Source organism: Mycteria americana, chromosome 3 (genome assembly GCF_035582795.1).
Source record: "Mycteria americana isolate JAX WOST 10 ecotype Jacksonville Zoo and Gardens chromosome 3, USCA_MyAme_1.0, whole genome shotgun sequence".
Taxonomy (NCBI): Eukaryota; Metazoa; Chordata; class Aves; order Ciconiiformes; family Ciconiidae; genus Mycteria; species Mycteria americana.
The window spans coordinates 124,116,604-124,140,384 of NC_134367.1; the positions used below are offsets into that span (position 1 = coordinate 124,116,604).

General features: G+C 43.5%; 1 protein-coding gene and 1 long non-coding RNA gene across 4 annotated transcripts in view; both read left to right on the forward strand.

Moving 5' to 3' along the window:
• KIF16B (kinesin family member 16B) overlaps positions 1–12,860 on the forward strand; it is a 148,383-nt gene extending 135,523 nt beyond the window's left edge. The window contains exons 26-28 of one of the 3 annotated variants that reach the window (XR_012774932.1): positions 6,269–6,668; positions 8,713–8,912; positions 12,708–12,860. Coding sequence is in view for 1 of the 3 variants with exons in the window: in XM_075496885.1 (XP_075353000.1) it covers positions 6,269–6,427 (159 nt within the window). In the remaining 2 variants the exon portion in view is untranslated. Of the gene's footprint in view, positions 1–6,268; positions 7,694–8,712; positions 8,913–12,707 lie in introns of those variants that run through there. The other 2 variants (XR_012774931.1, XM_075496885.1) reach the window with 2 other exon arrangements.
• Positions 12,861–13,286: 426 nt separating this feature from the next.
• Positions 13,287–23,781, forward strand: part of LOC142407408 (uncharacterized) — a 36,413-nt gene continuing 25,918 nt past the window's right edge. Inside the window, exons 1-4 of the long non-coding RNA XR_012774933.1 lie at positions 13,287–13,526; positions 15,248–15,332; positions 15,941–16,191; positions 16,738–16,813. This is a non-coding gene — a long non-coding RNA (uncharacterized LOC142407408). The remainder of the gene's footprint in view (positions 13,527–15,247; positions 15,333–15,940; positions 16,192–16,737; positions 16,814–23,781) is intronic.

A 23,781-nucleotide genomic window follows, 5' to 3' on the forward strand; every position in this document is an offset into this window, starting at 1 on the left:
GTCTCTGGTACCTATGGGATAGATACATTCTGGAGGCATTTGCTACCTCTGACTCCTCAAGGAAGCTTTGCACAACTTTGACAATGTCTACTGTCAAAACCCATCGTTTTTGTCAGGAGAACCCAGCCATCCTGGTCTTCCTGCAAAAGATATCGGCCCAGGTGATCATGTCATAATTTTAGAAGCTTTCTCTCCAAATTTTTCCCAGAAATGAGATCCTTCAGGCACCGGGTAGTCTCCCAGGCAGTAAGTCTTTTTCTCATCGCTATGAAATCACAGCTGCACGTAATGACCTAAGGGTGTGTGCAGAAGATAAATGTGTACGGATCCAGAGGTGACATTAGGTACTTCCTGAAGGGCCTGAAATATCACTTGAGGTATTGAATATCACATGCTGTCCTGCTCACATATTTTACCCAGAACTGCTTTATGATATCTTGCAATATATGTTCAGGTGTTGGGGAAAAGAATTGAAGCCTCATGTTTTCTTTATTTAAAAAAAAAAGAAAAAGAAAACCCCACAGAAGACCAAAATGTTTCTGAGCTACTTATATCTGGTGAGTCGATCCTAATCTTGAATGGCTGGAGGTGAAGATATTAGTCATCGTCTGTGTACGGTCCCCCATCCTTTCGAGCTGCTGTACTCCAAAGCAATATCACCTCATATTTTATATTCTTCCTATCTGCCAGTTCTTTCCCTGCTTGCTCAAATTTAATAAATCCAGAAATGGATCTGAAACTACTTTGAGAGACCTATCAGAGCGTTATGCTGGCAAGTACTCCTAATTAGCCAGTTTAGCCTCAGGTGGTCCCCAAGGGAAGGGGAGATGGTTTTAGCGGCAGGCACAGGGCAGAAGCTTAACTGTGGTGAACCGAATCGTGACCTGGAGGGCTGAGCTATCCTTGCAGACCACAGGAAGAGCCTGCTGGGACTACTGAAAACACCTTGGTTTGGGCAGCTTGAATACCCCTTGCTGTGTGATGTTGGGGTATTTGGCATAAGAGAGCCTGATCCCTTGGAAATCAGTTCATAAAGAAACTTCTTATATTCTTGCTAGTGGCTTTCCTTGTCCACCACACCTGACCCAGATAATTTAGTCCTGTGTGGTGTTTGATATGCGGTCTGTGTCCCGAATGAGGAGGAGCTGGCTTAGCTTGCAGCCCTTTTCCTAAGGGTTCCTGTCTTCTGCACTCTCCTTCTGGTATCACAGGCTGCACCCATAGCTTACCTCCCTGTTAATTCCCTCTGACTTTTGCCAGTAAGAAAAGAAAAACAAGCCGTGGAAGAAGCAGATCCAATGAGAAGTTTGAATCCTGTTTTTCTTGGGAAGATGTACAATCTCTTCTCTTTGGATTCTGTATATAGCATCACCCCAGACAGGGCCCTTTGCCAGCCTGAAGTCTCTGTGGGACACCATCTTCTGTCAGTGCCGTTTAAGCCAGGCTTTTTTTTGTAGTAGAGGCTGTAGTTAGTGATGATAGCTGCTGTTTCTGTAGCGTTTTGTATTTGAAAAACCACCCTGGAAGTAATGTTTTCTTTCTCTTTAAGACACCAATGGAAGGGTCCAAAATAGAGAAAGCTGGTTAATTTGGGAAAGGATCCCCCAATGTACGTTTTTCTTTGCATATGCCCAACAATTTCTTTGTAGGAGACAAAGGCAGGAGATGCACTCCCATTTCTGCATTACAGCAAGCTCCCTTTGCATGCGTTGTCTTCTAAGCAGATCCTTATTATTGTGGTCACAGATTGGAAGTGAAGTATGTTCCTGTCGGCCTGTTTTGGGCTAGAGCCTTCCTTGGGAAGATCTTACTTTGCAAATATCTCATTGCAGCATAATGTGGTTTTTCAGAGTCAAGGAATATGCTTTAATATGTCTCTCTTCTTTGTAATCAGATTCCTATCCTATAGAAAACAGCTGTTGATACCTGCATATGCTTTGCTCTATGAATAATTCAAATCAAGGTTTGATTTAAAGCTTGCAGCACTTAACACTAGTCAACAGAATAATTATGTGATTGATGCTGGGAGAAACTAGCATTTATATTAAAGGGAGAGAGGAGCCGATGCTAGAAGTTAGATGAGCACGTTAATTAGTCCTGCCTCTGCCACTGGTGACCTTCTGTGACCTTGTGGTAAAGCTTTTCACTGTCACATCGACGCGTAGCTTTTGAAAGGGGGGGATTGTTTCAAAGAAGAGAGGCTATTGTTTCAAAAATCCCCAAAGCCTTGTCAGGTTTATCTTATTAAAGTTTGTGGTGCTTCCAGCTCTGTCAAATATTAACAGGTGATATCTATTATGCTAATTGTAAAGTGTTATATTTGAAGAATTTAAAATGCTGACTTTTTTGAGGAAATTGCTAGAAACAGCAGTAGGAGACAGAAAGCTCAAAGTTTCTTCACTTTCTGGAAGTGCCAGAGTTGATGAGTTTTTAAACACACTAAAGTTTAATGAAAAATTCAATTCTTGCTAAGCTCTGCTATTGGTCTCTGAGGCTGTCGCTGTTTGTAATGGATTATGAGAACACTGTCATTGAACTGAATTCCTCTTTAATATGCCACAATTGAAAGAATGATAAGAACACTTTCACATTCCAGAAAGCTTTTTGATTGTAATAACTTTAAGAACTTTAAATTAAGTTATGGATTTATATTAAAATGTATAAAATTATGAGGTCCCCACATCACAAAGTAGTGCAAAAATCATTAGGATGACTTGGCGGTGCTGATGGATTGAGCACAAGATGAACGCTGGCCTACTGCTAAAAAGGTGAACCCTATTAATATGATTCTTAATAAGCTTTTAAAATGGTGGCCATTTTGCTATTCCCATAATTAAAAGGGAGGGAAAGCTACTCAAACTAGCAAGTAAAGAAAAACCTTTGGGCCTCACAACGCTTTCTCCAGTCTTGTTTCCTTTGCAAACACTTGGAATACGAAGTTAAAACTTGCAGGTATGGCTGTCAAAAAATTTTAAGTTAAACTTCAAAGCAAAACCACTGCTTTTCCTGTTTTGGATTTTTTTTAACCTGGCTTTCGACCTTTAAGAGTTTTGTACGTGCCGAGAGTATTTCCATTCTCTGAACCAGTGTTCCTGAATGTGTGTTTAGACTGAGCAACCAACACGATCGGTGTTTAAGTTACCTATGTTACAGTTATCCCTGTTACAGTGCCAGGGTCCTGTGCCCTCACGTTGAGATGTTGACAAATTTATAATTAGGATCTTTTCCAGCAATGTAGCAAGTTGAACACTATTAGTGAAATGAAACTCATAAGTGCATTTGGAAGAACGCTGATTACCAGACTAAATAATCCAGAACAAATGGCTAGAGTTTTGAAAGGCTAACAAACGAATATGAGTAATAAAACCAAGCCTTTTTGAGTATTTGTAGCAGCTATCTAGTTTTTGTCTTTCCAAGGTAATCATGCAAACCTAGGAAAAGCAGGATTGCTATAATGTAGCGCTTTGCATACTAGGGGCAATGATTTAGATGCTATCGGTGAAATGCTGGTAGGAAGTCACAGCGCTGATTTGTATAAAATTTAGACATGTTTCTGTAGAAGGCACCCTGAGCTTGCCAGTGTTTGCTAAGAAATTTTTTTTTTAAGGGACATCAAAAGATACCAGAGTGCTTCCCACCTAGTTTTAACTCAGCACAAATTAACATTATTCTGTAAATAGAGAGGAAAATCGTATCTGCTGCTGGAAAAGGATTTAATATAAAAGCTTTGAAAACAACTCTTCCCCTGCCCACTGAGTGCTGACAGAAGAGATCCTTTCATCTTGCCTTGCTCCCACTTCAGCAGCTTGCAGTGGCTTCCTGGGTTGCAACGAAGTCCATGCTGAGTCTCTAAGAAATTTCTGGATCTCTAAGAAATTTTTCTTTCCGTCATCTGGCACTTGGTGTTGGCGTGCTCCTGCCACTCTCCCAGCTTGCTGTGACCCTCATGCTCTCCCTGTCCCATCTGAATTTGGGAAGCATCTTTCCATGCACCGGTAAGGAGCACTCTTCCTTTTCTCCTACCGCTTTCTCCCACTTCGTTGTCCCCATTGCAGCCAACAGGACAGAGCAACCTTCCCCCTTACTGCCTAGCCACAGCTCTTTAATCAAGGCATATGCTTGTGGTGTGAGCAAACACTTCTGCCATCAATCACTGTTTCCCTCACTATGGGACTTAACTCCTAGTCAGCATATCTGGGCAGAGCAGCCTTTATTTCATTGAAGCAACAGCTCCTTTGTGTCTAGGGCACATCAGCTCTGTGCTATGCTAACACAACAGCATTGCAAACAAGGGCAAATGCAGATATGGGATTTAAAAGAAGGCTAATTTGCTCGGAGGTGGTTGTTAAAGATCACATAATGCCAAGCCATATGGCTGGAAACCTTCATACAGAATGAATTCCATCATAATCTGGTAGGGTCTGCTTGTTGCCGTTTTCCCAAGGATCTTTTTCATGTTCAAAGGATCCGTGATATTCTCTAAGCAACTCTAGTGCGCGGATCTGGGAAAATAAGTGTACCTGCTGTTCCTGGTGTTTCCCTGTCAGATAAGTACATGCTTATAGCAGAGGGGTTTTTTTTTACTCTGTCGTTAGAGCTATCATGCCAAAACGATGAGTAATGGGTCTACAGGAAAGGCATGACAGTCAATTATCTGGCCATACGTACCAAGGTGAACACAATAGGTCTTGTAATGTCTCTGGTGAGATATTTTGGTACCTTTGAGCCTTCAGTAGCCATAAACTGGAATTACTGCAGTAACTTTTCAGCACAGTGCTAAAACTCTAACAGGATGCTATGTTTTACATTTGATTTTCTACCATATTCATCCTTCAGGCATTACTGGATTGGGACTTTTTTTAAAGGGCCCTACTTTTTGAACTAATTATGACAAAAGTTGATGTGACATCTGTTGCTCACTTTAAATTACCTCTTGGTCTGTTGGAATTCATCTTGGAGACATTTCTGTAATGAAAATTTTTTTTATGAACATTAATACAACCTGTGGGAGATCTGAATAAAAAAGAAAATTCACCAGTCCTGCCAAGAGAATAGCTTATGTGCCAGCTGCTTTTGTTTGTTTGTTTGTTTGTTGTTATCCTGCTTTCTGTGATACTAATACAGCCGGTTTCAAAGACACTTAAATAGATAACAGGTTGTTATAGTACGGAGGAATTCTCCTTGAGAAGAGTGTGGATAATTAGGACTGCTTCCTGACCAAACCACTTCCATGACCCAAAAGCTGCTGTATTCAAATAAATAAACCTTGTGTTCTTCCAAGGAGATTGTGCTGCTCTGTCTTGCAGATATATTTCCCACTGAATGCAAGATTAGTGAATAATTTCTCAAGTTATCTTCTGTGGTCAGTCTGTAGCAGAGCAAAGGAGTTTATCCCAGTGTTCTATATGAGATTTGCCTTACAACTATTTGGTAGACAATGGATACTTCTTTAGCGCCTGTCTGATCAACATTTTACCTACTGTGTTTCATTCAAAAGTTATAAATACGACTTATTAAATCATGCTAAATGACTGTAATAATTCAACCCATATGTGGAGGAAGCCCTATCAGGTTTATGAAAACTAACTTTGTGTTAACGTACATCTGTCACAATTCCTCTAGGTACAAATGTACGCAAGTCGCACGGCGGTTGGCAAATACTAACTTTTGGGAAGGGGAATGTGTAAGACTTAAAAAACCATGAAATTTAGAGGGCAGCTCAGTGAAAAGATGCTGGTAGGTTCTGAGATAATATGGAAGTCGTGCAATCTTTGTGCAGATGGCCTTGATCAAAACAAATCCTTTTTGATGCACGGATTGTGGAGGCTTGATGAGGGAAAGATTTCTGAAGGCCTTTTGTGTCCATATGTAGTGAAATTCATGCAGAATGGATTTGAGGTTTGCACCTGCTATAGTGTTTGGTAATGCTAGACGGCAGTATTAGCAGGTCATGATTAGCAGAAAGCATTACATGACTACAGAAGAAACCAGAAAGCATCACACAAGCACAGGAATAAAACAGTTAATAAGCTTGGCAGGGGAAGAAAGTGGAAAATATTTCTTTTCTGCTTTTCCTGAGCTTAATACAGACATTTCAGTAGACATGTTTTATGGATGGATTTAAATGCTGATGGTTATTAAAAGGACTTTTCACAGTCCATGGAGATCTTGTTTCTTTTTTTTATACCACTGTTCGTTTAATTCTTCAAAGTGGTCGTAATCAATTTGATCAAGTAAACCTTATGACATTTTGCATTTTGTTCCACAGAAATACCTCAGGAGCTTTTTCTCTGCAATGCTGCAATCTCCATCATCTCCTCTGCACATTGATAAAGTGGGGCTAACTCTGTCAAAACACACCATCTGTGAATTCTCACCCTTCTTCAGGAAAGGCGTTTTTGACTATAGCAGCCACGGGACCAGCTAACTTTTGGGCCAGGACCCTTCTGCCAGAGGAGCACAGTCGGAGTGGTGCCTTCACTTTTGTGGTGCAAGAGAAATGGGTTGGGGGGAGGAAAAAAGAAAAGGTATCTTCCTTCATACCTGGGAAGTTGTATCAAAACGACTCCAGTTAAAGACAGCCATGCCCCAGTGCTAGCCTTTGGCCTTTACCAGTTCTCATATTAGTGCCTGCATTTTCCTGGCATGGGATATACAGCCATTGTTGTGTAAGTTGCTCTGTTAATACTGTACAAAGATTCTGACTCTCATGCTGTGTTTGGATCCGCTCCTTAGTGGGAGTGCTTCCTTCCCAGTTGCTCAGACAATTTGTTCTGGTGGTGCGAGAGCATCTCGTGTTTACCGTGGCGGTGTGTCATGCTGACAGAGGGTTGCTGAGCAGCCTTTCGGTTTCTGTCCAAGCTGTTCCTTAAAGAACACTTCCTTTTTCGTTTCCTTATAGCATACTGTGGCATTTAAGGTAATGCTCATACTCCACTGTTGTTTGGGGTTTCTTTCCCCTCCCAGACACACATTTTAACTATTTGACTGTATAACTGTATAGAAGAAGAATTAAAGGGCCTGGATAACTTGAATGTTTACAAAAATATATGCAGCAGAAAGAATATAATTTGAACCCTGGATAAGTCTTCCACACTTGATTGTTTTGAAGCAGAACGAATCACTCGCCATTAATTACGAAGCAGAGAAAGCAATAGTTACTGAAGAACGTGGTCAACATCTTTTCAGCTTTTCTAATTACCCAGACTGTAAGTGGATACTGTGCACTATACAGAGCTCATAGCTATGCATAAAGCTAATGCAAAGTGCTATATTTCTTTTTTCAAAAAATAGCTTCTTCACAATAGCATAACACTATAAAACCTGAGGTTTTTATTTGCATCAGTTAAAATTTACAGGATTTGGCTAATAGTACTTTAAAACTACTCAGGACTCATTCAGACTTGCACATGTATATACAAGTAGAACTCATATTGCTGCAGATCCAAAAATATGTATACACTGTGACTGGAATTGAGTAGTACGTGTACATGTTAGTGTGTAATTGGCTGTATAAAAATCAGAATCAAACAACTTCCAGTTATTAAAATGCATAATGGAAGGTAAGTTTTGTGTGCCATTTGTTAGGAGTGTGAAGCATTATTTGTGAGTTGCCATCATTGACCATGGGTAGGTCTTGGTAATCAAACTATTTCATGTTGTAGAAAATTATTATTAAAACTTAAAGTAACAACACTGGTGACATTTTTATTTCATGACCTAAATTATAGGAACAGTCATGTTTTACATTTAATATGATGTATAAAGATAATTGGGTTCCGTTACTAAGCCTAGCAAGCTACAATAAGCGTTTCTAATTGGGAGGGAAAAGAAAAAAAAAGAAAAAAAAGTATTAGAATGGATGATTTAAATTTTTAGAGTATTTTCTTTTTTTTTTTTAATTCATTTCAGTGAAAACAAAAGTTAGGGTAAAATTTCTAAACCACCGGAGCCCTATTATCAGCAGGGTAGACTTTAATGTCTTTGGATATGTCTGGCTGTATCTGACTCTATCTGACTTAGGCGTCTTAGTATCTTCAGTTGGGAGCCAGGTTTTCAAGCTAAGCATTCCAATCAAACCTGTTGATTCCCAAAGTGGTTTTGCACCATGTCCCAGCCGTTCCCAGTCTCCCTTGTGCACTTCTGCACTCGAGTGCTAACTTCACCTGCGCTTCGTCACCCACGGGGACCTGACCTCGTGATCCTTACCGTGCCCTGTGCTTGTATTGCACCTCTCCGATCTCTCCCAGGGCCTTTCTGTGCATGTATCATCCCCCTGACCACGACCACGAGGCCGTGTCCTCCCTTCCTTCTTCACCCTGCCGTTTGGCCTTGCTCGTGCTTCCCAAATCAGAAAGTGGAGGTTGAGTGCTTGCTGGATTCCTACGGTGAGCTGAGTAACTGGAGTTTGATGTTGCTGCACACGTTAATGGAAGATTGGTAACTTCACTTGGCTGTATTTACCCTCGTGACCCATACGAGTGCTTCAGAGGCAGAAACTGGGCATGGTATTGCTGGTTTTCATGGGGAACTTTGACTCTAAATCTCACTTCAAAACCAGAAAGTCTGTACTGTCTCTCCTTCTCCCTTGGCCTGCTCCCCCTCCTGCCTCATTGCAATGCAATGTGATAAAGAATTAATGCTTAAGAGTTTTAAAAAATGAATTTTACATAACTGTAAAGCATTATTTCCTGTGTGCCACTTCTATGAAAGGACCTGGCAGGCCAAGAAATGGCAAGCTGCTTTATCTGCTGCACAAACCCAGTTTCTGCAGATTTCCTACCTGAAAAAAACCCAGCGGTGCCAAGCACTTTCCCGTGGCAAGCAGCGCAGAGCCTGATGAGCGAAACTCTGTCGTGCCGCACGGCAAATGCTAGCCTGCAAGAAGGGTTGAGTGCGCAGGACTCCCAGTGGTAAGTCCCATGCTTCGTGTCACTTTGGATTTGGAGAACCTGTTTAAGAAAAACACAACTAGACAGAGAGTTAAGTCGAGTGAAAAATATGAATATTCGTATTTTTCACATGAATTTAAAAGAAGACTTGTACTCGGTTCCTGTCTACAGTACAAATTAATTCAGGGAGGACCAGATGCTCTAGTGGTATAAAGCTGCCAATAAGGTGGCTAATTTATGTTGGCTAGTTTATCTGGCCTGCAGCGTTAAATGTGTATGTTGCAAATAACAAAGTAAAGGCCGATTAATCATTCCATTTAAAATGTCATCAAGTTAAAAGCTACAGAAATGCAAGTGTAAGCATGCAATTAGGACCACAACCCCAGGCTACAGTTTTTCCCACCTTCTTATCTATCCTTCAATGGTACCCAGAGTTTAATCAATGTTTGCAAGCTCTGGCTAGACTAAGAGGCATCTTTTAATAATTTCTTCAGTAAAAATATGATCATAGAATCATAGAATGGTTTGGGTTGGAAAGGACCTTAAAGATCATCTAGTTCCACCCGCCCTGCCATGGGCAGGGACACCTGCCACTAGACCAGGTTGCTCAAAGCCCCATCCAACCTGGCCTGGAACACTTCAAGGGATGAGGCATCTGCAACTTCCCTGGGCAACCTGTTCCAGTGCCTCACCACCCTCATAGTGAAGAATTTCTTCCCTATATCTAATCTAAATCTACCCTCTTTCAGTTTAAAGCCATTACCCCTTGTCCTATCACTACCTGCCCTTGTAAAAAGTCCCTCTCCAGCTTCCTTGTAGGGCTGCTTCAGGTACTGGAAGGCTGCTATAAGGTCTCCCCAGAGCCTTCTCCAGGCTGCACAACCCCAGCTCTCTCAGCCTGTCTTCATAGGAGAGGTGCTCCAGCCCTCTGATCATCTTCGTGGCCCTTTTGCTCCAGCAGGTCCATGTCCCATGTCCTCCTTATGCTGGGGGCCCCAGAGCTGAACGCAGTACTCCAGGTGTGGTCTCACGAGAGTGGAGCAGAGGGGGAGAATCGCCTCCCTCGACCAGCTGGTCATGCTGCTTTTGATGCAGCCCAGGATACAGTTGGCTTTCTGGGCTGGAAGCACACATTGCCAGGTCACGTCGAGCTTCTCGTCAACCAACACCCCCAGGTCCTTTTCTGCAGGGCTGCTCTCAATCCATTCTCCGCCCAGCCTGTATCTGTGCTTGGTATTGCCCCGACCCATATGCAGGACCTTGTACTTGGCCTTGTTGAACTTCATGAGGTTCTCACAGGCCCACCTCAAGCCTGTCAAGGTCCCTCTGGACGGCATCCCTTCCCTCCAGCGTATCGACTGCACCACACAGCTTGGTGTTGTCGGCAAACTTGCTGAGGGTGCACTCAATCCCACTGTCCGTGTTGCCGACAAAGATGTTAGACAGTGCTGGTCCCAGTACTGACCCCTGAGGAACGCCACTCGTCACTAGTCACTTGGACATCAAGCCGTTGACCGCAACTCTTTGATTGCGACCATCCAGCCAATTCCTTATCTACCAAGTGGTCCATCCATCAAATCCATGTCTCTCCAATATAGAGATGAGGATGTTGTGTGGGACAGTGTCAAATGCTTTGCACAAGTGCACCTACAGTCTTTAAACCCAGACTTCATAAGAAGTTTCCAATAGAAGCTGAGATGCATATTGAAATTCTTAGCCATTTTCAAGACATTCAAACTGCATTTCTGTAAAGATATTCTCAGGCTCTAAAATTCTCCATGAATTTTATTTTAAAATATTGGCATTTTCAAAAACATTGTGAAAGTCATCTCCAGGGCTCGTACAGTTTTTTTCAAAGTGCCTTGTAATTGGGCTTGTGAGCTTCACATCAGCGAAGTCCTTAAGCAAAACCTTAACTTCTGTATCAGGACTATTCATATTTCAAGCAAAGTGTGTATTTAAGTGCTTTACTGAACTGAGGCCATCGTTCCTACTGTAACTGAATATGTAATTGAAGTTGTGCCTCCATTTAAGTCACCAAACCACTTGGCTCACATCCTTGCTGACCCTACGGCAATTTTTCATCAATAGGGATGCACAAAAAAGGCACTGGAGATGGTGCTGGGCTATTTTTCTGCCTGATAACTTGGTCAAGATGCAAAAAACCTCTGGGCAAAGCCTTCTTGTTGGTCTTGACCCCTCACTCCTTTAACTGGAAGTGCTTTTCCTCTGACTATGCTGCTTCACGTAGGAAGGAGGCAGAGCAGCCCCCAAAGCCCTGCTGCTAAATGGCTCCTGGCACTCCCCTCACTCCACAAGCTGCCCTGTCCCGAAAGCCCGCGGGGTCAGTCCTGAAACCGATGCTCGGCTGCTGCTGTTGGGGATGTTGTTAGAGATGACAGTCTTCAGAACTATTTTAAAAATGTGAGGGGAAAAATCCACCTGTGTAAGAGCTTGGCTGGTTACTTCAAGTTTTTGCAGTTGTTGCAGATAAAACGAGGAACTGAAATATGTAAATTAAAAAAAAAAAAAAAAAAAAGTGGGACACTAAATGTGTTGCTCCAGACAATCAGACCCAATCTTTCCAGTTTAATCAGTGATCCTTTAAAAGGTATTGCAGAATTTCCCATTTACTGTCCATGCGTCCTATCCTATATATGAGAATAAGAAATATGTTTGTACTAGACTGTGATAAACCTTGAAATTTTATATGCTGCCAGCTCACTGAAGCCCCAAAATTGGAAGAAATTAATTATTTCAACTTGGCAACATTCTTATGTCCACCCCTGCGTTTGTTTCCTCTGTGTTTCATTAGATCCTGGGGGAAAAAAAAAAAGTTTGATAAGCTGAAGAGCAAAAATTTATTGGCTTCCAACCTCATCATGGGAAATAGAAAATGTTCCTTTGCAGGAAAGTCTTCAGGAGCAGTTAAGATCTATGGAGTTGCACAGGCCCTGAGATCCAGTTAAAGGGCTGAAGTCCGGATATATTTTCTTGGCAGGCCTAATGAAGTGAATTTTTGATATACCGGATCCTGCCACTTTTTTTTTTTATTGTTGTTTTATTATTTTAAGAGAGCGTTTTGTTATAATTGGTTGCGGATCAGAATGCTATTGTGGATGCACTTTTGTCAAAACCATGGCAACAAAGTTGATCAGAAAAGAAACCCAAGAACCAAACCGGGAGGGAAAGTGAGCTGTGACCTGAATATGCTTTTTTGTGGGAAATATAGAACCTTCCGTGATGCCATCCTGTCTGCGGTGGTTAAATCAGTAAAAGAGCTTGTCCAACTGGACAAGAATACCAGGTCACAAAAGATATTGTTCTTTTGTGTTCCAAAGATTGAGTTTTAAAACAGTTCTAAAAGGCGGGGGGGTGTGGGGAAGCCTTCTTAAGGGATCACATTAACGTTTGATAAAATGGAGGCAAGATTTTGGATTAGATGCTTTAGCCTTGTGTCTCGGAAGAAAATGCTAGTGGCAGCATGGGAAACCGTGTTTCTATTTTCTTCTTTATAATTTTATTTTCTTCATAAACACTGACCTTTTTCTCCAATGTCATGCTGACAGCTGAAGTGTCAGCTCCCCGTAGCACAGCTTGTGCGCTTGCAGAGAGTTCCAGCAGCATTTTTGTTGTTAAGAAATTGGTCTTAGAAAAAGAAATAGGTCTAAGAAAAAAGTTTACAGTCTTTCTCAAAGTCCTTCTCAGTTTCTTTTGATTGCTTCTTCTATCTTCTCATAACAGTTTTGTCCGAACGGCTTGTTCTGATTCTTTGTAAGTTTTTGATTATTTCCTTTCTGTTTTCTTGTTTTACAGACGGTTTAGAAGAATGTGCTGGGAAGAGTTGAAGAAAAAGAAAACCCTTTATTATTTGAAAAGAAGTAGTTATGTCATCATCCTCTGATCTAGCAAAGTGGAACATGAGTTTTTGATCTTTTTACATATTTTTGAACTTCTGAGCCTTCAAAGGTCTCGCATGCTACAGCTTTTTGGGGCATTATTGTACTTTTTCATCATCATTCCTATATTCTTTTCCATTGTAATTAACATTTGACATGAGCCTTTCTTCAAACAATGTGTTTGAGGAGAGGGAGCCTTTGACTTAATGATACCTCCTTGTTTAGGTCAGGAGGTCTTTGTGGGACTCTGCCTTTTGTCACCATCCTTGCCCAACAGTGTATTTTCTCCACGTTACCCTGTTTTAATGTTACCTTGAGACAGAGCTTGCCTCTGTAGTAATCTGTTTTTCTGTTTCCTTAAGATATGGATCAGAGATTGAAACCAGGTTTTAGTCACGTTCTGCAAAAATAGACATTCTTGCTTTTTGGTATTGTGAATTACATCAGAAATCAGAATCTCAAAAATGGGGGGGGGAGAAAGATTACTTTATTATTATTATCATCATTATTATTGTGTGACCTGGGCAATATCAGTGTGTTTTCAGGACTTCTGCATCATGGTTGTCTTTTATTCCCGAACGTGGATAGCTAGGAGATGCATGGGTTGGAAATGATTCCTTTTCATGGTGCAAATGAGCATCCTAATAACGAGAGCTTCTGGAATTGTTCTATGGCAACTGAAACCATCTGCTTATCAAATCACCTGTTGTTCTCATTGAGTTCAACAGGAGACAAGGTAATGTACTACTACTGAAAAAACAAGCCGTGGCACACTTCCATCCATACCCATCTCTAATTCTCATAATTTTAGTATCTGAGCAACAAGGGAAGACTGCTGGACAATGTAGGGGCAATATAGACCTCTGAAAGGTTAGCATAAGACTGTGTCAGCAATTAGATACATATCTCAGTTCGTCCTGTACACAAATCTGTCCAGTTTTAAGCTTGGGAGTGTTCATTAGTGCAGTGTGGATAAAAGAAATTGCCAGTTCTGGGAAGCACGCGCTTCCAGGAGGTATGGCGGACGCCCTCTGTGCTCTGACATGAAAAGGTTGCTCAACAGCGTGTGAAATCAGACTCTTGGACAAGCTTCCAAGCTACCCGAGCGTATTGATTCTGGCACCTGCTTTCATAGGCAGGTGCTCAGGTTTATGTGTCCAGATGAAGTTACCTCTTAACATCTTAATTATATGCCAGACTTTGGCTTTATCTGTTCTGTGAGTAGCACTGGGTGTCGTTAGGAAAGGCAATGGAGAATGGAAGCATGCCCCCAAAATTGCAAGAAAATTAAAAAACCAAACTAAACAAAGTACTTGTTCTAAAAACATGTATCCACAAATTTCTTAATCTGTGGTAACAATAACATTTGCATAGCATTACCTACCGAATGAAACCAGAATTGCTCAAATGTGAAGCAAATGAGAGCATCCTTCAGCACAGCTCATCTCATGTGCAAGAGAATTTCACTTCCCCCGTTCTCTTGTAGTGGTGGAGCAAGGTTTTAGTGTGTCAGTGAGAAATGCTGCGGGCTTCCCAGTCCTAACTGGGACTCTGTTAGGGTGTATTGGCAACATGTATTTCATTCAGTGAACTAAATTAAGGGTGGCATTTGAAAGGCGTACTGAATAGTCTGACCTTTACGTGCAGGATGAAATTTTACAGGGTAAGTTTGGCTGCTTTATTAACGCCCGTCTGGTGCCCTGCACCTTGCAGGACAAAAGGCATATAATAATATTCACTATACCGTTACAAAGGCTGTTGTAATACCTTTCCAGCAAGAATTTGACAAGGCTGGTAAGTGAGACTGCCTAGATGATATCCTGGAATATTACTGAGAACAGGACCTTTGTGGGTCGGGTGATTTATTATCCAGGTAGGAGCGGTTGGGCTGTGGTTATTGAGGCTTCCCAGAGCTCTCCTTGGAGATATGCTGAACTTACAATAACTAATTTGTTTTGTGAGCCTGTGATTTGTCTGCGCTTTGGCCAATATTCAGTGTTCAGGTGGAAGCTTTTCTTCCTGTGGTAGGTGCCCATTCAAAACGCAGGAAACTAGTGGTGGCAGGAGGGGACCAAGAAAGGTGCTGGTGCCGCTTGGGCACCTCGAGAGCTCAGTCTAACACCCCTTCCCCAGGTTAACCTGCCTGGCAAAGCTCAGGACTCACTGATTATTCCTACGACTTCCGACAAGTTGCAGCAAAGGAGCTGCTCTGTGGTTTCTCTGTGGGTTTCCAGTGATGTTCAGTTCCTCTGGTTCCTTTGCCCAAGCCCTTTTTAAAGTCAATCAAGTTTCAGTTGCAGTTGTTTTGGAGATGAAATGCACATGTTGCGTTGATCCTTTTTCACTGCCTCAGTGTAATTTGTTTACCGTCCCCTGAGATGTTGCCAGGGATGGGGGCGGGGGGGGAAGCAAGCTGAAGTACCCATTTATTTTTGTATTTCCTCTCTGTTCCTCCAGCTTTATGATGTTCAAACCCCCCTGTTTTCACCTTCACATAGAAATGCACCTTCAAGGACAATTTTACACTCTGGTTGGTCTCCAGGTAACCTAAATTTTTCATTCCCTTATTATTAAACCTAAGCTTGTAACTGAAACTGAACTCTCATCCCTTTTCAAATTAACCCCTTGGTGCAAAATGTCAAGGATTTTCCAACTCTATCAAATGGAAGTCGCTGAAGCTGGAAACCTATTGACACCAAGGGGTTAACCCATTAGCCACTATTTAATGTCCTCAGCTTTAATCTACAGAATCACAGCTAGCACTGTGACTTACTAACCCTGCCACAAAAATGTCCAAGAACTGGTGTTATTGGGTCTTTTATTTGGGGATAGACTTGGGAGAAAACCAAACAGCTTCACAGCTGTAAAGGAAAACTAATAACGGGGCTGGAGTGGAAACCAGCAGTAATGAGAGATGCATCCCATGTTAACAGGCCTTGGGGCAAACCCTACTGTTAATTATAAAATATTCCTCCGGGTTTCTAATCTCCGTGCAGCTGCGGTGGGATGGTGCGTGTGGTACCCGTGGCACCGCGGGGGCTGGAGGGGACTGGGCAGACTGGTCCAGAGTGGCTGCCTGCAGGAGGGCTGTTGGGTTTGGCCAAGCTGTCCTGCAAATCTCCCAGCTCCGGGCATGTTTCCCCCCAACAGCCAGTCCAGCTGCGTGGCCACGTGTATGTGGAACTGCTGGGACAAACGCAGGCGCTGCTCTCGGTAAGGGCATGTGGATGCTCCAGAGGGCCATGCCAGGACACGAGAGCAGAGGAGGGCTCCAAGGCATCCCCCCAGCCCGGTGCTGGAGCTGTCGACAGATGGTTGGCACGTCTGAGAAATCAAAGCCAGGATTTCTGCAGACGCGCGGGGTACCCCAGAGAGCCCCTCCTTGCCAGCTATTAGCTCAGGTAACACAAATAGGCCAGGGAGAAAAACAAAAAAAGAGCTTTCCATCTGACTCCATTGCCAAATGCTCCTTCCCCGCGGTGCATGGGGTGGGAGCAAGAGCCACGGCCAGACGTCAAGAAGGACCCCAGGGGTGCAGGCAGCCCTGGGACAAGCGCCGCCTGTCCCTGCTCCCAGCTCCGCACAGCAGTTTGGCTCATTCTCCGCACCACTTGGGTACCGACTGGAAACACAGCATCATTTTCTGGCCACGCAAATAACACAGTAGTTGAAAAAGCAAAATGTGAATGTGATGTAATGGGGAGATGGGCAGGGGAGGGTAGGGAAGGGGGAGTGAGTTTGGATTTGCAGAGGATGGTAAATCTTTGGGCATTCAGGGTTTTGGAGGAGCGGGCTCAAAAAAAGATCTACATGCATTGTTTCTTCCTTGGTGAAACACTGATTACAACTAATTCTAAGGTCCCTAAGGCTGAAGGCTGGCAGTCTTGCCTTATGTTATTCAAAATATGCTGTTATCCTCTTGCCGTTTCCTGTTTTTTCTTCTACAGAAATGCCTTGACAAGATATTGCTGCAATTTACCCGACAGATCTGATAGTCCATCTCTACCGCGGAGGCTTTAGAAGGTATTTGCTCAAGGAGAGTGTGTTCCCAGTACCACCAATTCTGTGAAAGTACTAAATTAGGATATTAGTTATTAAATTCGGCTACACAAATTACCATTTATGTCATTATAAATCTGTCTCTACTGAGCAACCATTTTTATGGTGATGATCCTAGTATTTACATAAAAATTGCAGTACGCAAGGTAAATTATATATTCCAACCTGCAATTTTTGCCAAGGATCTACACATGCAGAATAAATTACTTTCTCCTTCTTAAGCAACAGTAATCATAAGTAATGTGCAGAAACATTCATAACCGTGGTCTCACATGAAAGCTACATTTTTTCCTTCCGTAACCTGCTGTAATTACAGTGTACATCAATTCCACCGTAGGTAGATACACCAGGTTTTTTTTTTCCCCCTTTTCCTCATACAATTTTAATGACTATCCCTGCTTGGAATACAACATTTTAAATTAAAAAATTAAAAATTTAGAAGTAGATTGTTTCCCTGACAACAGCGACGGCAACATTTAATTCCCCCCTGTGTCATTTGTAAATAAATACATACAGTTGCTGATACTAGTGAGATAATGTGCCTGAGGCTAATTGTGCCATTACAAATATTTTGAGCCTGAGCTTGATAATGCAGGTCGTGGTACTTAAATATGTATGAATTGAACTAATTTAACCTTCTTGCTGTTTACCAGCATATTGACAAAACCCTTTGTAACGGGGCTACGTGGACATCACGAAGCAGCTGAGTTACGCTGGGTTGGGCGTTGTGGGGTTTGGGTTTTTTGGGCTCCTGGTGGCAGCCCAAGGGAAGAGGCTTGTGTGGGATCGTGGAGGGTGTGGAGCAGATCCTGCCGGCTTCCTTCAGCCCCACGGATGTCTTCTCCTGGGGCTTTGGGGTGGGTTGTACTTGTGAGACGCCCCAGACGTTTCAGCACATTCGGTGTGTTCGGAGGAATGCCTGTAAGAGAGCTTTGCCTTAGTAAGCCCTGCCTAAAGATGGCAGGCTTGGGTCTTTGACTGATTAACTCGTCTCCAGGGCTGGTCGCAGGAGAGGATGAGCTGTGTGTCTGGATGGCTTTTGCTCAGAACAATGAGTGTGAGCACCCCGTGGCTGTGTTTGCAGTCTGTGGCTCTGCAGAGCAGCCACACAGTTGTGTCCTGCTCAGCCTCTGATGGAGAGGCTGGCCTGGACGCGGCCAGAGCCAGGGTCCCCACAGGGTGTCTGACAAAGGCCAGCCGTACTTTTGGCACTGCAAGTTAATGAGTCATTAAGATAGAAAAAGATGAGGAGAGAAAATGCCAAGCTGTTTGGTCTAATCCCCATGTCTTGCCCTGTGGCTATATGAGAAATCATTTAAGTTTACAAGCTCCCTGTTTGCAAGATATTCTGCCTGCCGTGAACTCGGCTCTTGGTTTTGTCCTACCGAGCATCGAGCTCAGCTCTAGTGGAAAAAGTTCTTTTAAACCCCTCTGTGAGCATTGTTCTTAGGCTCAGGACTGCTGGTTTAGCCTGTAAAGAGCTTTGGCTGGACTCAGTGGTGCTGTGCCTCTCAAAGCAGAGTGCAGCTGGAGGCGAGGAAAGCAGATTCCTTGTCTCTGCTCCTCTGATCTCTGGGTTGAGCCTCGCTGGGGAGGGGAGCATCTCCTGCAGGGCTTTGGCTCGGCACGCTCCCTCGGGCTGCTGGCAAATGAACTCTTGCAGCATCGCTGCAGTGTCGAGTTTGGCTACGGATAGAGTGAAATGTTTAAGGTACAGGTTCTCTTAGATTTCTTACCTCCACTTGTTGTGTTCTTTCAGAGCTAATTAAGCAGGTGCTGAACCAAGTAAAAATTTACTGCTAGTGCAGCTAGCGCTAACCCCAACTCCAGCGTTCGGAAACCTTGGTGACCAAATTGTAGTCGCTTCCCTCTTGGCGTGGCGCCAGCTTATCGCACGAAGGCTTATGTGTGTCAGCTGAAAGCTGCAACCAGCACAGCATACACGAATGTGCTTGGACACTTTGGTAGCTGGACAGGTTTGTTGTCCTCATTGCATCGGCAAAATCTTCAGCGGGAGTGTCGAGGCTGGCTCAGATCCTCAACCCGTGCCTGCTGCTGGGGCTCAGTCAAAGTCAGCGGTGCTACGATGTTTTATAGAGTCTGAGGCACTCGCTGCGTGCTGTGGGGAAATATAATCCTGAAAGCGGCGTATTTTAGGGGATGCAATTTCAGCAGAGCAGAGTGTTGCTCCTGCAGGGCTCTTAGCTGGGAAATGGGCTGCCACAAGTCACCTAATAAAGCTCGGGGCAACATGCCATGATGTACCATGATGGAGGGGAGGAAAAGCAGACATAAAGGGAGAAGAAGTAATGAGAGAGAAAAGGCTTTAAAACCAGACCAGCATGGTTTGAGTCACACTAAAAGGATTATTTGGTTGTGAATAACGGGGTCAGCAATTCTATATCTAACTGGAAGAACCATGTGCTGTCCCATTACAGCAAGCTCTACTTAAAGCTTGTTAGATTTAATGTATTGAAATAATGTTACACATAGACAGCCTTGGCCCATGCCAGTAATTAATGTGAGTACAATTCATTTGAGTGGAGATGACACCTTTTGTCAGCAACAGGTAAAGCTGAGCAAGCAGTTGAAAGGGAAATCATTAGCCACGTTCCTCTGCAATTGCAAAGTTTATCTTCACACCTTGTTACTTCCCTAGATGGATGGGCTAAACGCAGAGAATAACAAAGCAAGAAAAAGCCCTTCATGAGCTTCTGAAGCCATTCTTGCTGGTTGAAAGGAAAGCTTTCTTTTGTATACGTTGGTATTTCTTAAATGAGATGCTTTGATGGTCCCGGAGGGATTTAGCTCATCTCACAACAAATGTGGAAATTAAAGGAAGTATGCAATTTGTAAGACAATCATATTGTTTGAACAAAGATTGGCTGCAAGTGCTTTTGCTCAGATTCAGCACATTTAGGCATGTTTATACCCATTACTTCTTTGCTGGAGTCTCTGTCAGAAATATGGCCCCCATTTGGGTACCGCGCAGGACGCGGTGTTAGACTGCTTCCCATGGCCGGGCCAACCAGCGCTGCCTGCGACTGCCTGGGGACCTCTGCAGAAATGTCAATTAACAATAAAAGTTCTGCAAACAAGCATTATGCCATCTCCTTATGCCTCCCCTGCTGCTGCTCACAGTCGCACAGTAATGTCCAGAGCTAAAAAATGGATGTCGTGGGCTTCTGCGGCTCCTCCGTTGCTCTAAGTTCAGTGTGGTGTTTTCTGGACGTGCTCTCAGGTAGAAGTTGGGATGTCAAATTGAAAATAGAGGATTTAGCCAGTGGTATCCTTTCTCAAGGGGTGCTTTTCAGATTGGAGTGCCTGTAGCTTGCATCTAGTTCTTCTTGGGCTAAACATCTTTGCTTTCGGTTCCTGTCTGTACTTTTCTATTGGGTGGCATTTCTGCAGGTGACTCGGGAATCTCTTAGCTCCTGGGTCTCATCCACACAGCTCAGAGGGGCTCAGCAAGCATTATTTACCATTTCTGTCCTCAGGTTGGTTTTGTTGTGGGTTTGTTTGGTTTTTTGTGTCTTTTTTTTTTTTTTTTCCTGCCATCCCTTTGATTTTAAAAAGGAAAAGCCCATATGTCTGAGCAGTGTCCATCTTTTCTCCAGTGTAATTAATTATCTATTGAGGGTGCCGCATAGATTGCCCCATCAGGGGCTGTACTCAGGGAGGTTTTCCCAAGTGGAAATCCCTTCCCTGATTGCCCAAAGGGGAATGAGCTATGGATTTGCCCTACCTGTGTGGGTGGAAGGAGAAGCCCAGAAGCCTTCCCAGCACTGCCATCGTGCAGGCGCAGAGCTGGGTGCACGATGCGCTGCCCGGAAAAAGGACGCAACAGCAATTACCACATTGGTGATAGCCTTGCAAGGGAGATGAGAATTAACAGAGCAGTTAAATCAGGGACCGGAGAGCAGGCCTGTTTGCTGCTCTGCAGCACTGCCTGGAAAAGCATGTCTTGGTGCTGAAGGACAGGAGAAGGGCTTGGGCTAAACCTTTCTTTCATTAGGCAAGTGCTTAGGTACCAGATGTCATGATGCTTCCCACGTAACACCCACGAGGCTGAGATGAGTCCTTAGGTGCCTTTTTCCTACCCGAACAAGATGCCTCTCCTAACCTAGGGCTACGTATCTGATGCATGTCATCCATCTGGCATTGAGTTTGTCAGGCAGTGCAGCATTTTAGCTGCAAGCTGACACGGGCTTTTTTGAGCACTATCAGCAGTCAGGTGCTGTGCAGATCTGGTACATCACATTCCTTTGCATGGAGATGCTTCCTCCCGTTTGAAATAGTCTTACAAAGCCAGTGTGCTCCAGAGATGAAGGGTGCTGTGGGCACACCCATGCATTTTACTTGGCTTAATTCATTTGTTCTTTTAATTGTTCATTATCCAGTTGGGAGCAACTTCAAAGTGCTGTTTCTCAGCAAGACACGTTCACCCCTATCACTCAAATATGCCCAAAGCCAGTTTCCTGCAGGACAACTTTTTTTTAAAAATGTATAGTATTTCAAAGTTGCTTTATGATTAGACCAGGATCACTAGCAGTCAAATCTGTCACGATCCAAAGGTGTTTGAGGGCATATTTTTCCTCAGCCTGGGTGCAGGCATAAAGGGCTCAGCTGCAGAAGGCCTCCAGGTGCTCCACTGCTCCACATAAAAGAATAATAATGGATGTTTTCATTAATAAAAGTGCAGACCATGGCTTAGGCGCTCCTAATCCTGGCGTAATTAAATGGCTGGAGAGAAGGATGATTCATACCAACACTGGCTATGCTCAAAGAGTTCCTTTTCTGTATGTTTGAGTATGTCTCTAAGAACGAATTTGCTCTGTTATATCTTGTAAATAATTTATTATGCTTTTGTTAAAAAGCTGCTTTCTGGGGAGAAAAAAAAAATCACTGTATTCGGTTATCATGGTATACCACACAAACCTAAGGTTGACTCGTGAGCATTCAAAGGGAATGGTGCGAGATCTTGCAGAAGAGCGCTTCTGGAAGTAGTCGTCCATGGCGAGAGGGCTTTGCCTGCCAGTGGAGACACAGCCTTGGAGTGGTTTTGGTGTTGTGAGCTCCTGCTGCGTGTCTCATGGTGTTGGACATCACGAAACACCCCAGGATCGGGAATTCTTCAGTTGTGTGCGAATATCAGCTTTCATCAAAAAAGCATTTTATTTTTTTCTTTACTCCTCATGACTAAAGAAAAATGGTGACCCTGCAGGCTCAAAAACCCAACAAAAAGAACTCAGGTTGACTTAACATTTATCTCATGATTAATATTGGGGCTGACTCGCCAATTTATACTACTTGAAAGGCCGACTTAAATAACCTGTAGCATTTATATACTACCCTTCAGATGTGGATTGAAAAACCCTTTCAGATGTGAAACTCTGTCCCTTGTGATATACTCGTGATAGATTGTTACTGTGAATTTCGGCTAATTCGGTCTCATTTTTCTATGGTGATTTTTCTTAATTCTGTCTCACTTTTCCATGAGTGATGGGCTGTACACACGCGTTGCTCTCATTGGGATCTATAGAAGCCTGCGACATCCAGTGATTTCACCACAAAATTATCTGGCTGGGGACTTCACCTGCCTGAAAGTTAATCTGGAGAAGGGCATGTGTACAGAAAAGAACTGACAGCCGAGAGGTGATATTAAGAAAACCGAGCAAGGAAATCCCCCAGGAAGCCGTGTTTCTGCAGCAAAGCAGAGCAGCTCCACGTGAATTAGCTCACAGGTCATCGAGAATGTTTTGCTCCCAAGGAGGGTATAGAATGCCCACCTTTCTTCTGTTAACTTTTAAAAATGATCTTTGCTTGAGTAATGCCAAGCTGCTTTGAGGTAAACGTATATAGGAGTAAAATCTTATTTGCAAAAGAAATTTGGGGAAATTCTGGCAGTAGATGGCAGATGGTGATGTAGGACACGGGGTTGTCCTTGTCTTGGCCATGAGCTTTCTCTGTGCGTGGAGGTGAGGGGTGGGCTCCACAGTCAAAGGACACTCAAAGGACCAGTGACTGCAAAGGAGTCGGTGTTGATGAAAGCCTCTGCCTTTCTTCAGCTGATGTGTTGGTATGGATTGGCAGCACCTTCCCTGTACCTCAGAGCATTTTGGCTGCAAGCACCCAGAATTCACCTCTTGTCTTGATTGGGCTGGTCTAAATTAAATTGCACAAATTCCCCCCCCCCCCCCTTTTTTCTGTCTTTTTCTGTGTAAACTCTAATGAGAGCCTCCATGTTTGCATTTGTGTATGAATAAACACCCATTAGGGGAGGTTGGGGTGGTCACTGTGAGTTAACTGGCCCAAGAAGGCTTGGAAGTGAGCAAACCCAACCTTGCAGCTAATCCCCTGGCCAGACTCTCTTAGTATCTTAGCACGTAGCTCTCCTTTCCCCACTTACTCAGAAATAACAAGCATAATTTTCATAGAAATCATAGAATAATTTAGGTTGGAAAAGACCTTTAAGATCATCAAGTCCAACCATAAATCTAGTACTGCCAAGTCCACCACTAAACCACGTGCCTAAACGCTACATCTACATGTCTTTTAAATACCTCCAGGGATGGTGACTCAACCACTTCCCTGGGCAGCCTGTTCCAATGCTTGACAACCCTTTCGGTGAAGAAATTTTTCCTAATAGCCAATGTAAACCTCCCCTGGCGCAACTTGAGGCCATTTCCTCTTGTCCTATCCCTTGTTACCTGGGAGAAGAGACCGACCCCCACCTCTCTACAGCCTCCTTTCAGGTAGTTGTAGAGAGCAATAAGGTCTCCCCTCAGCCTCCTTTTCTCCAGGCTAAACAGTCCCAGTTCCCTCAGCCGCTCCTCATCAGACTTGTGCTCCAGACCCTTCACCAGCTTCGTTGCCCTTCTCTGGACACGCTCCAGCACCTCCATGTCCCTCTTGTAGTGAGGGACCCAAAA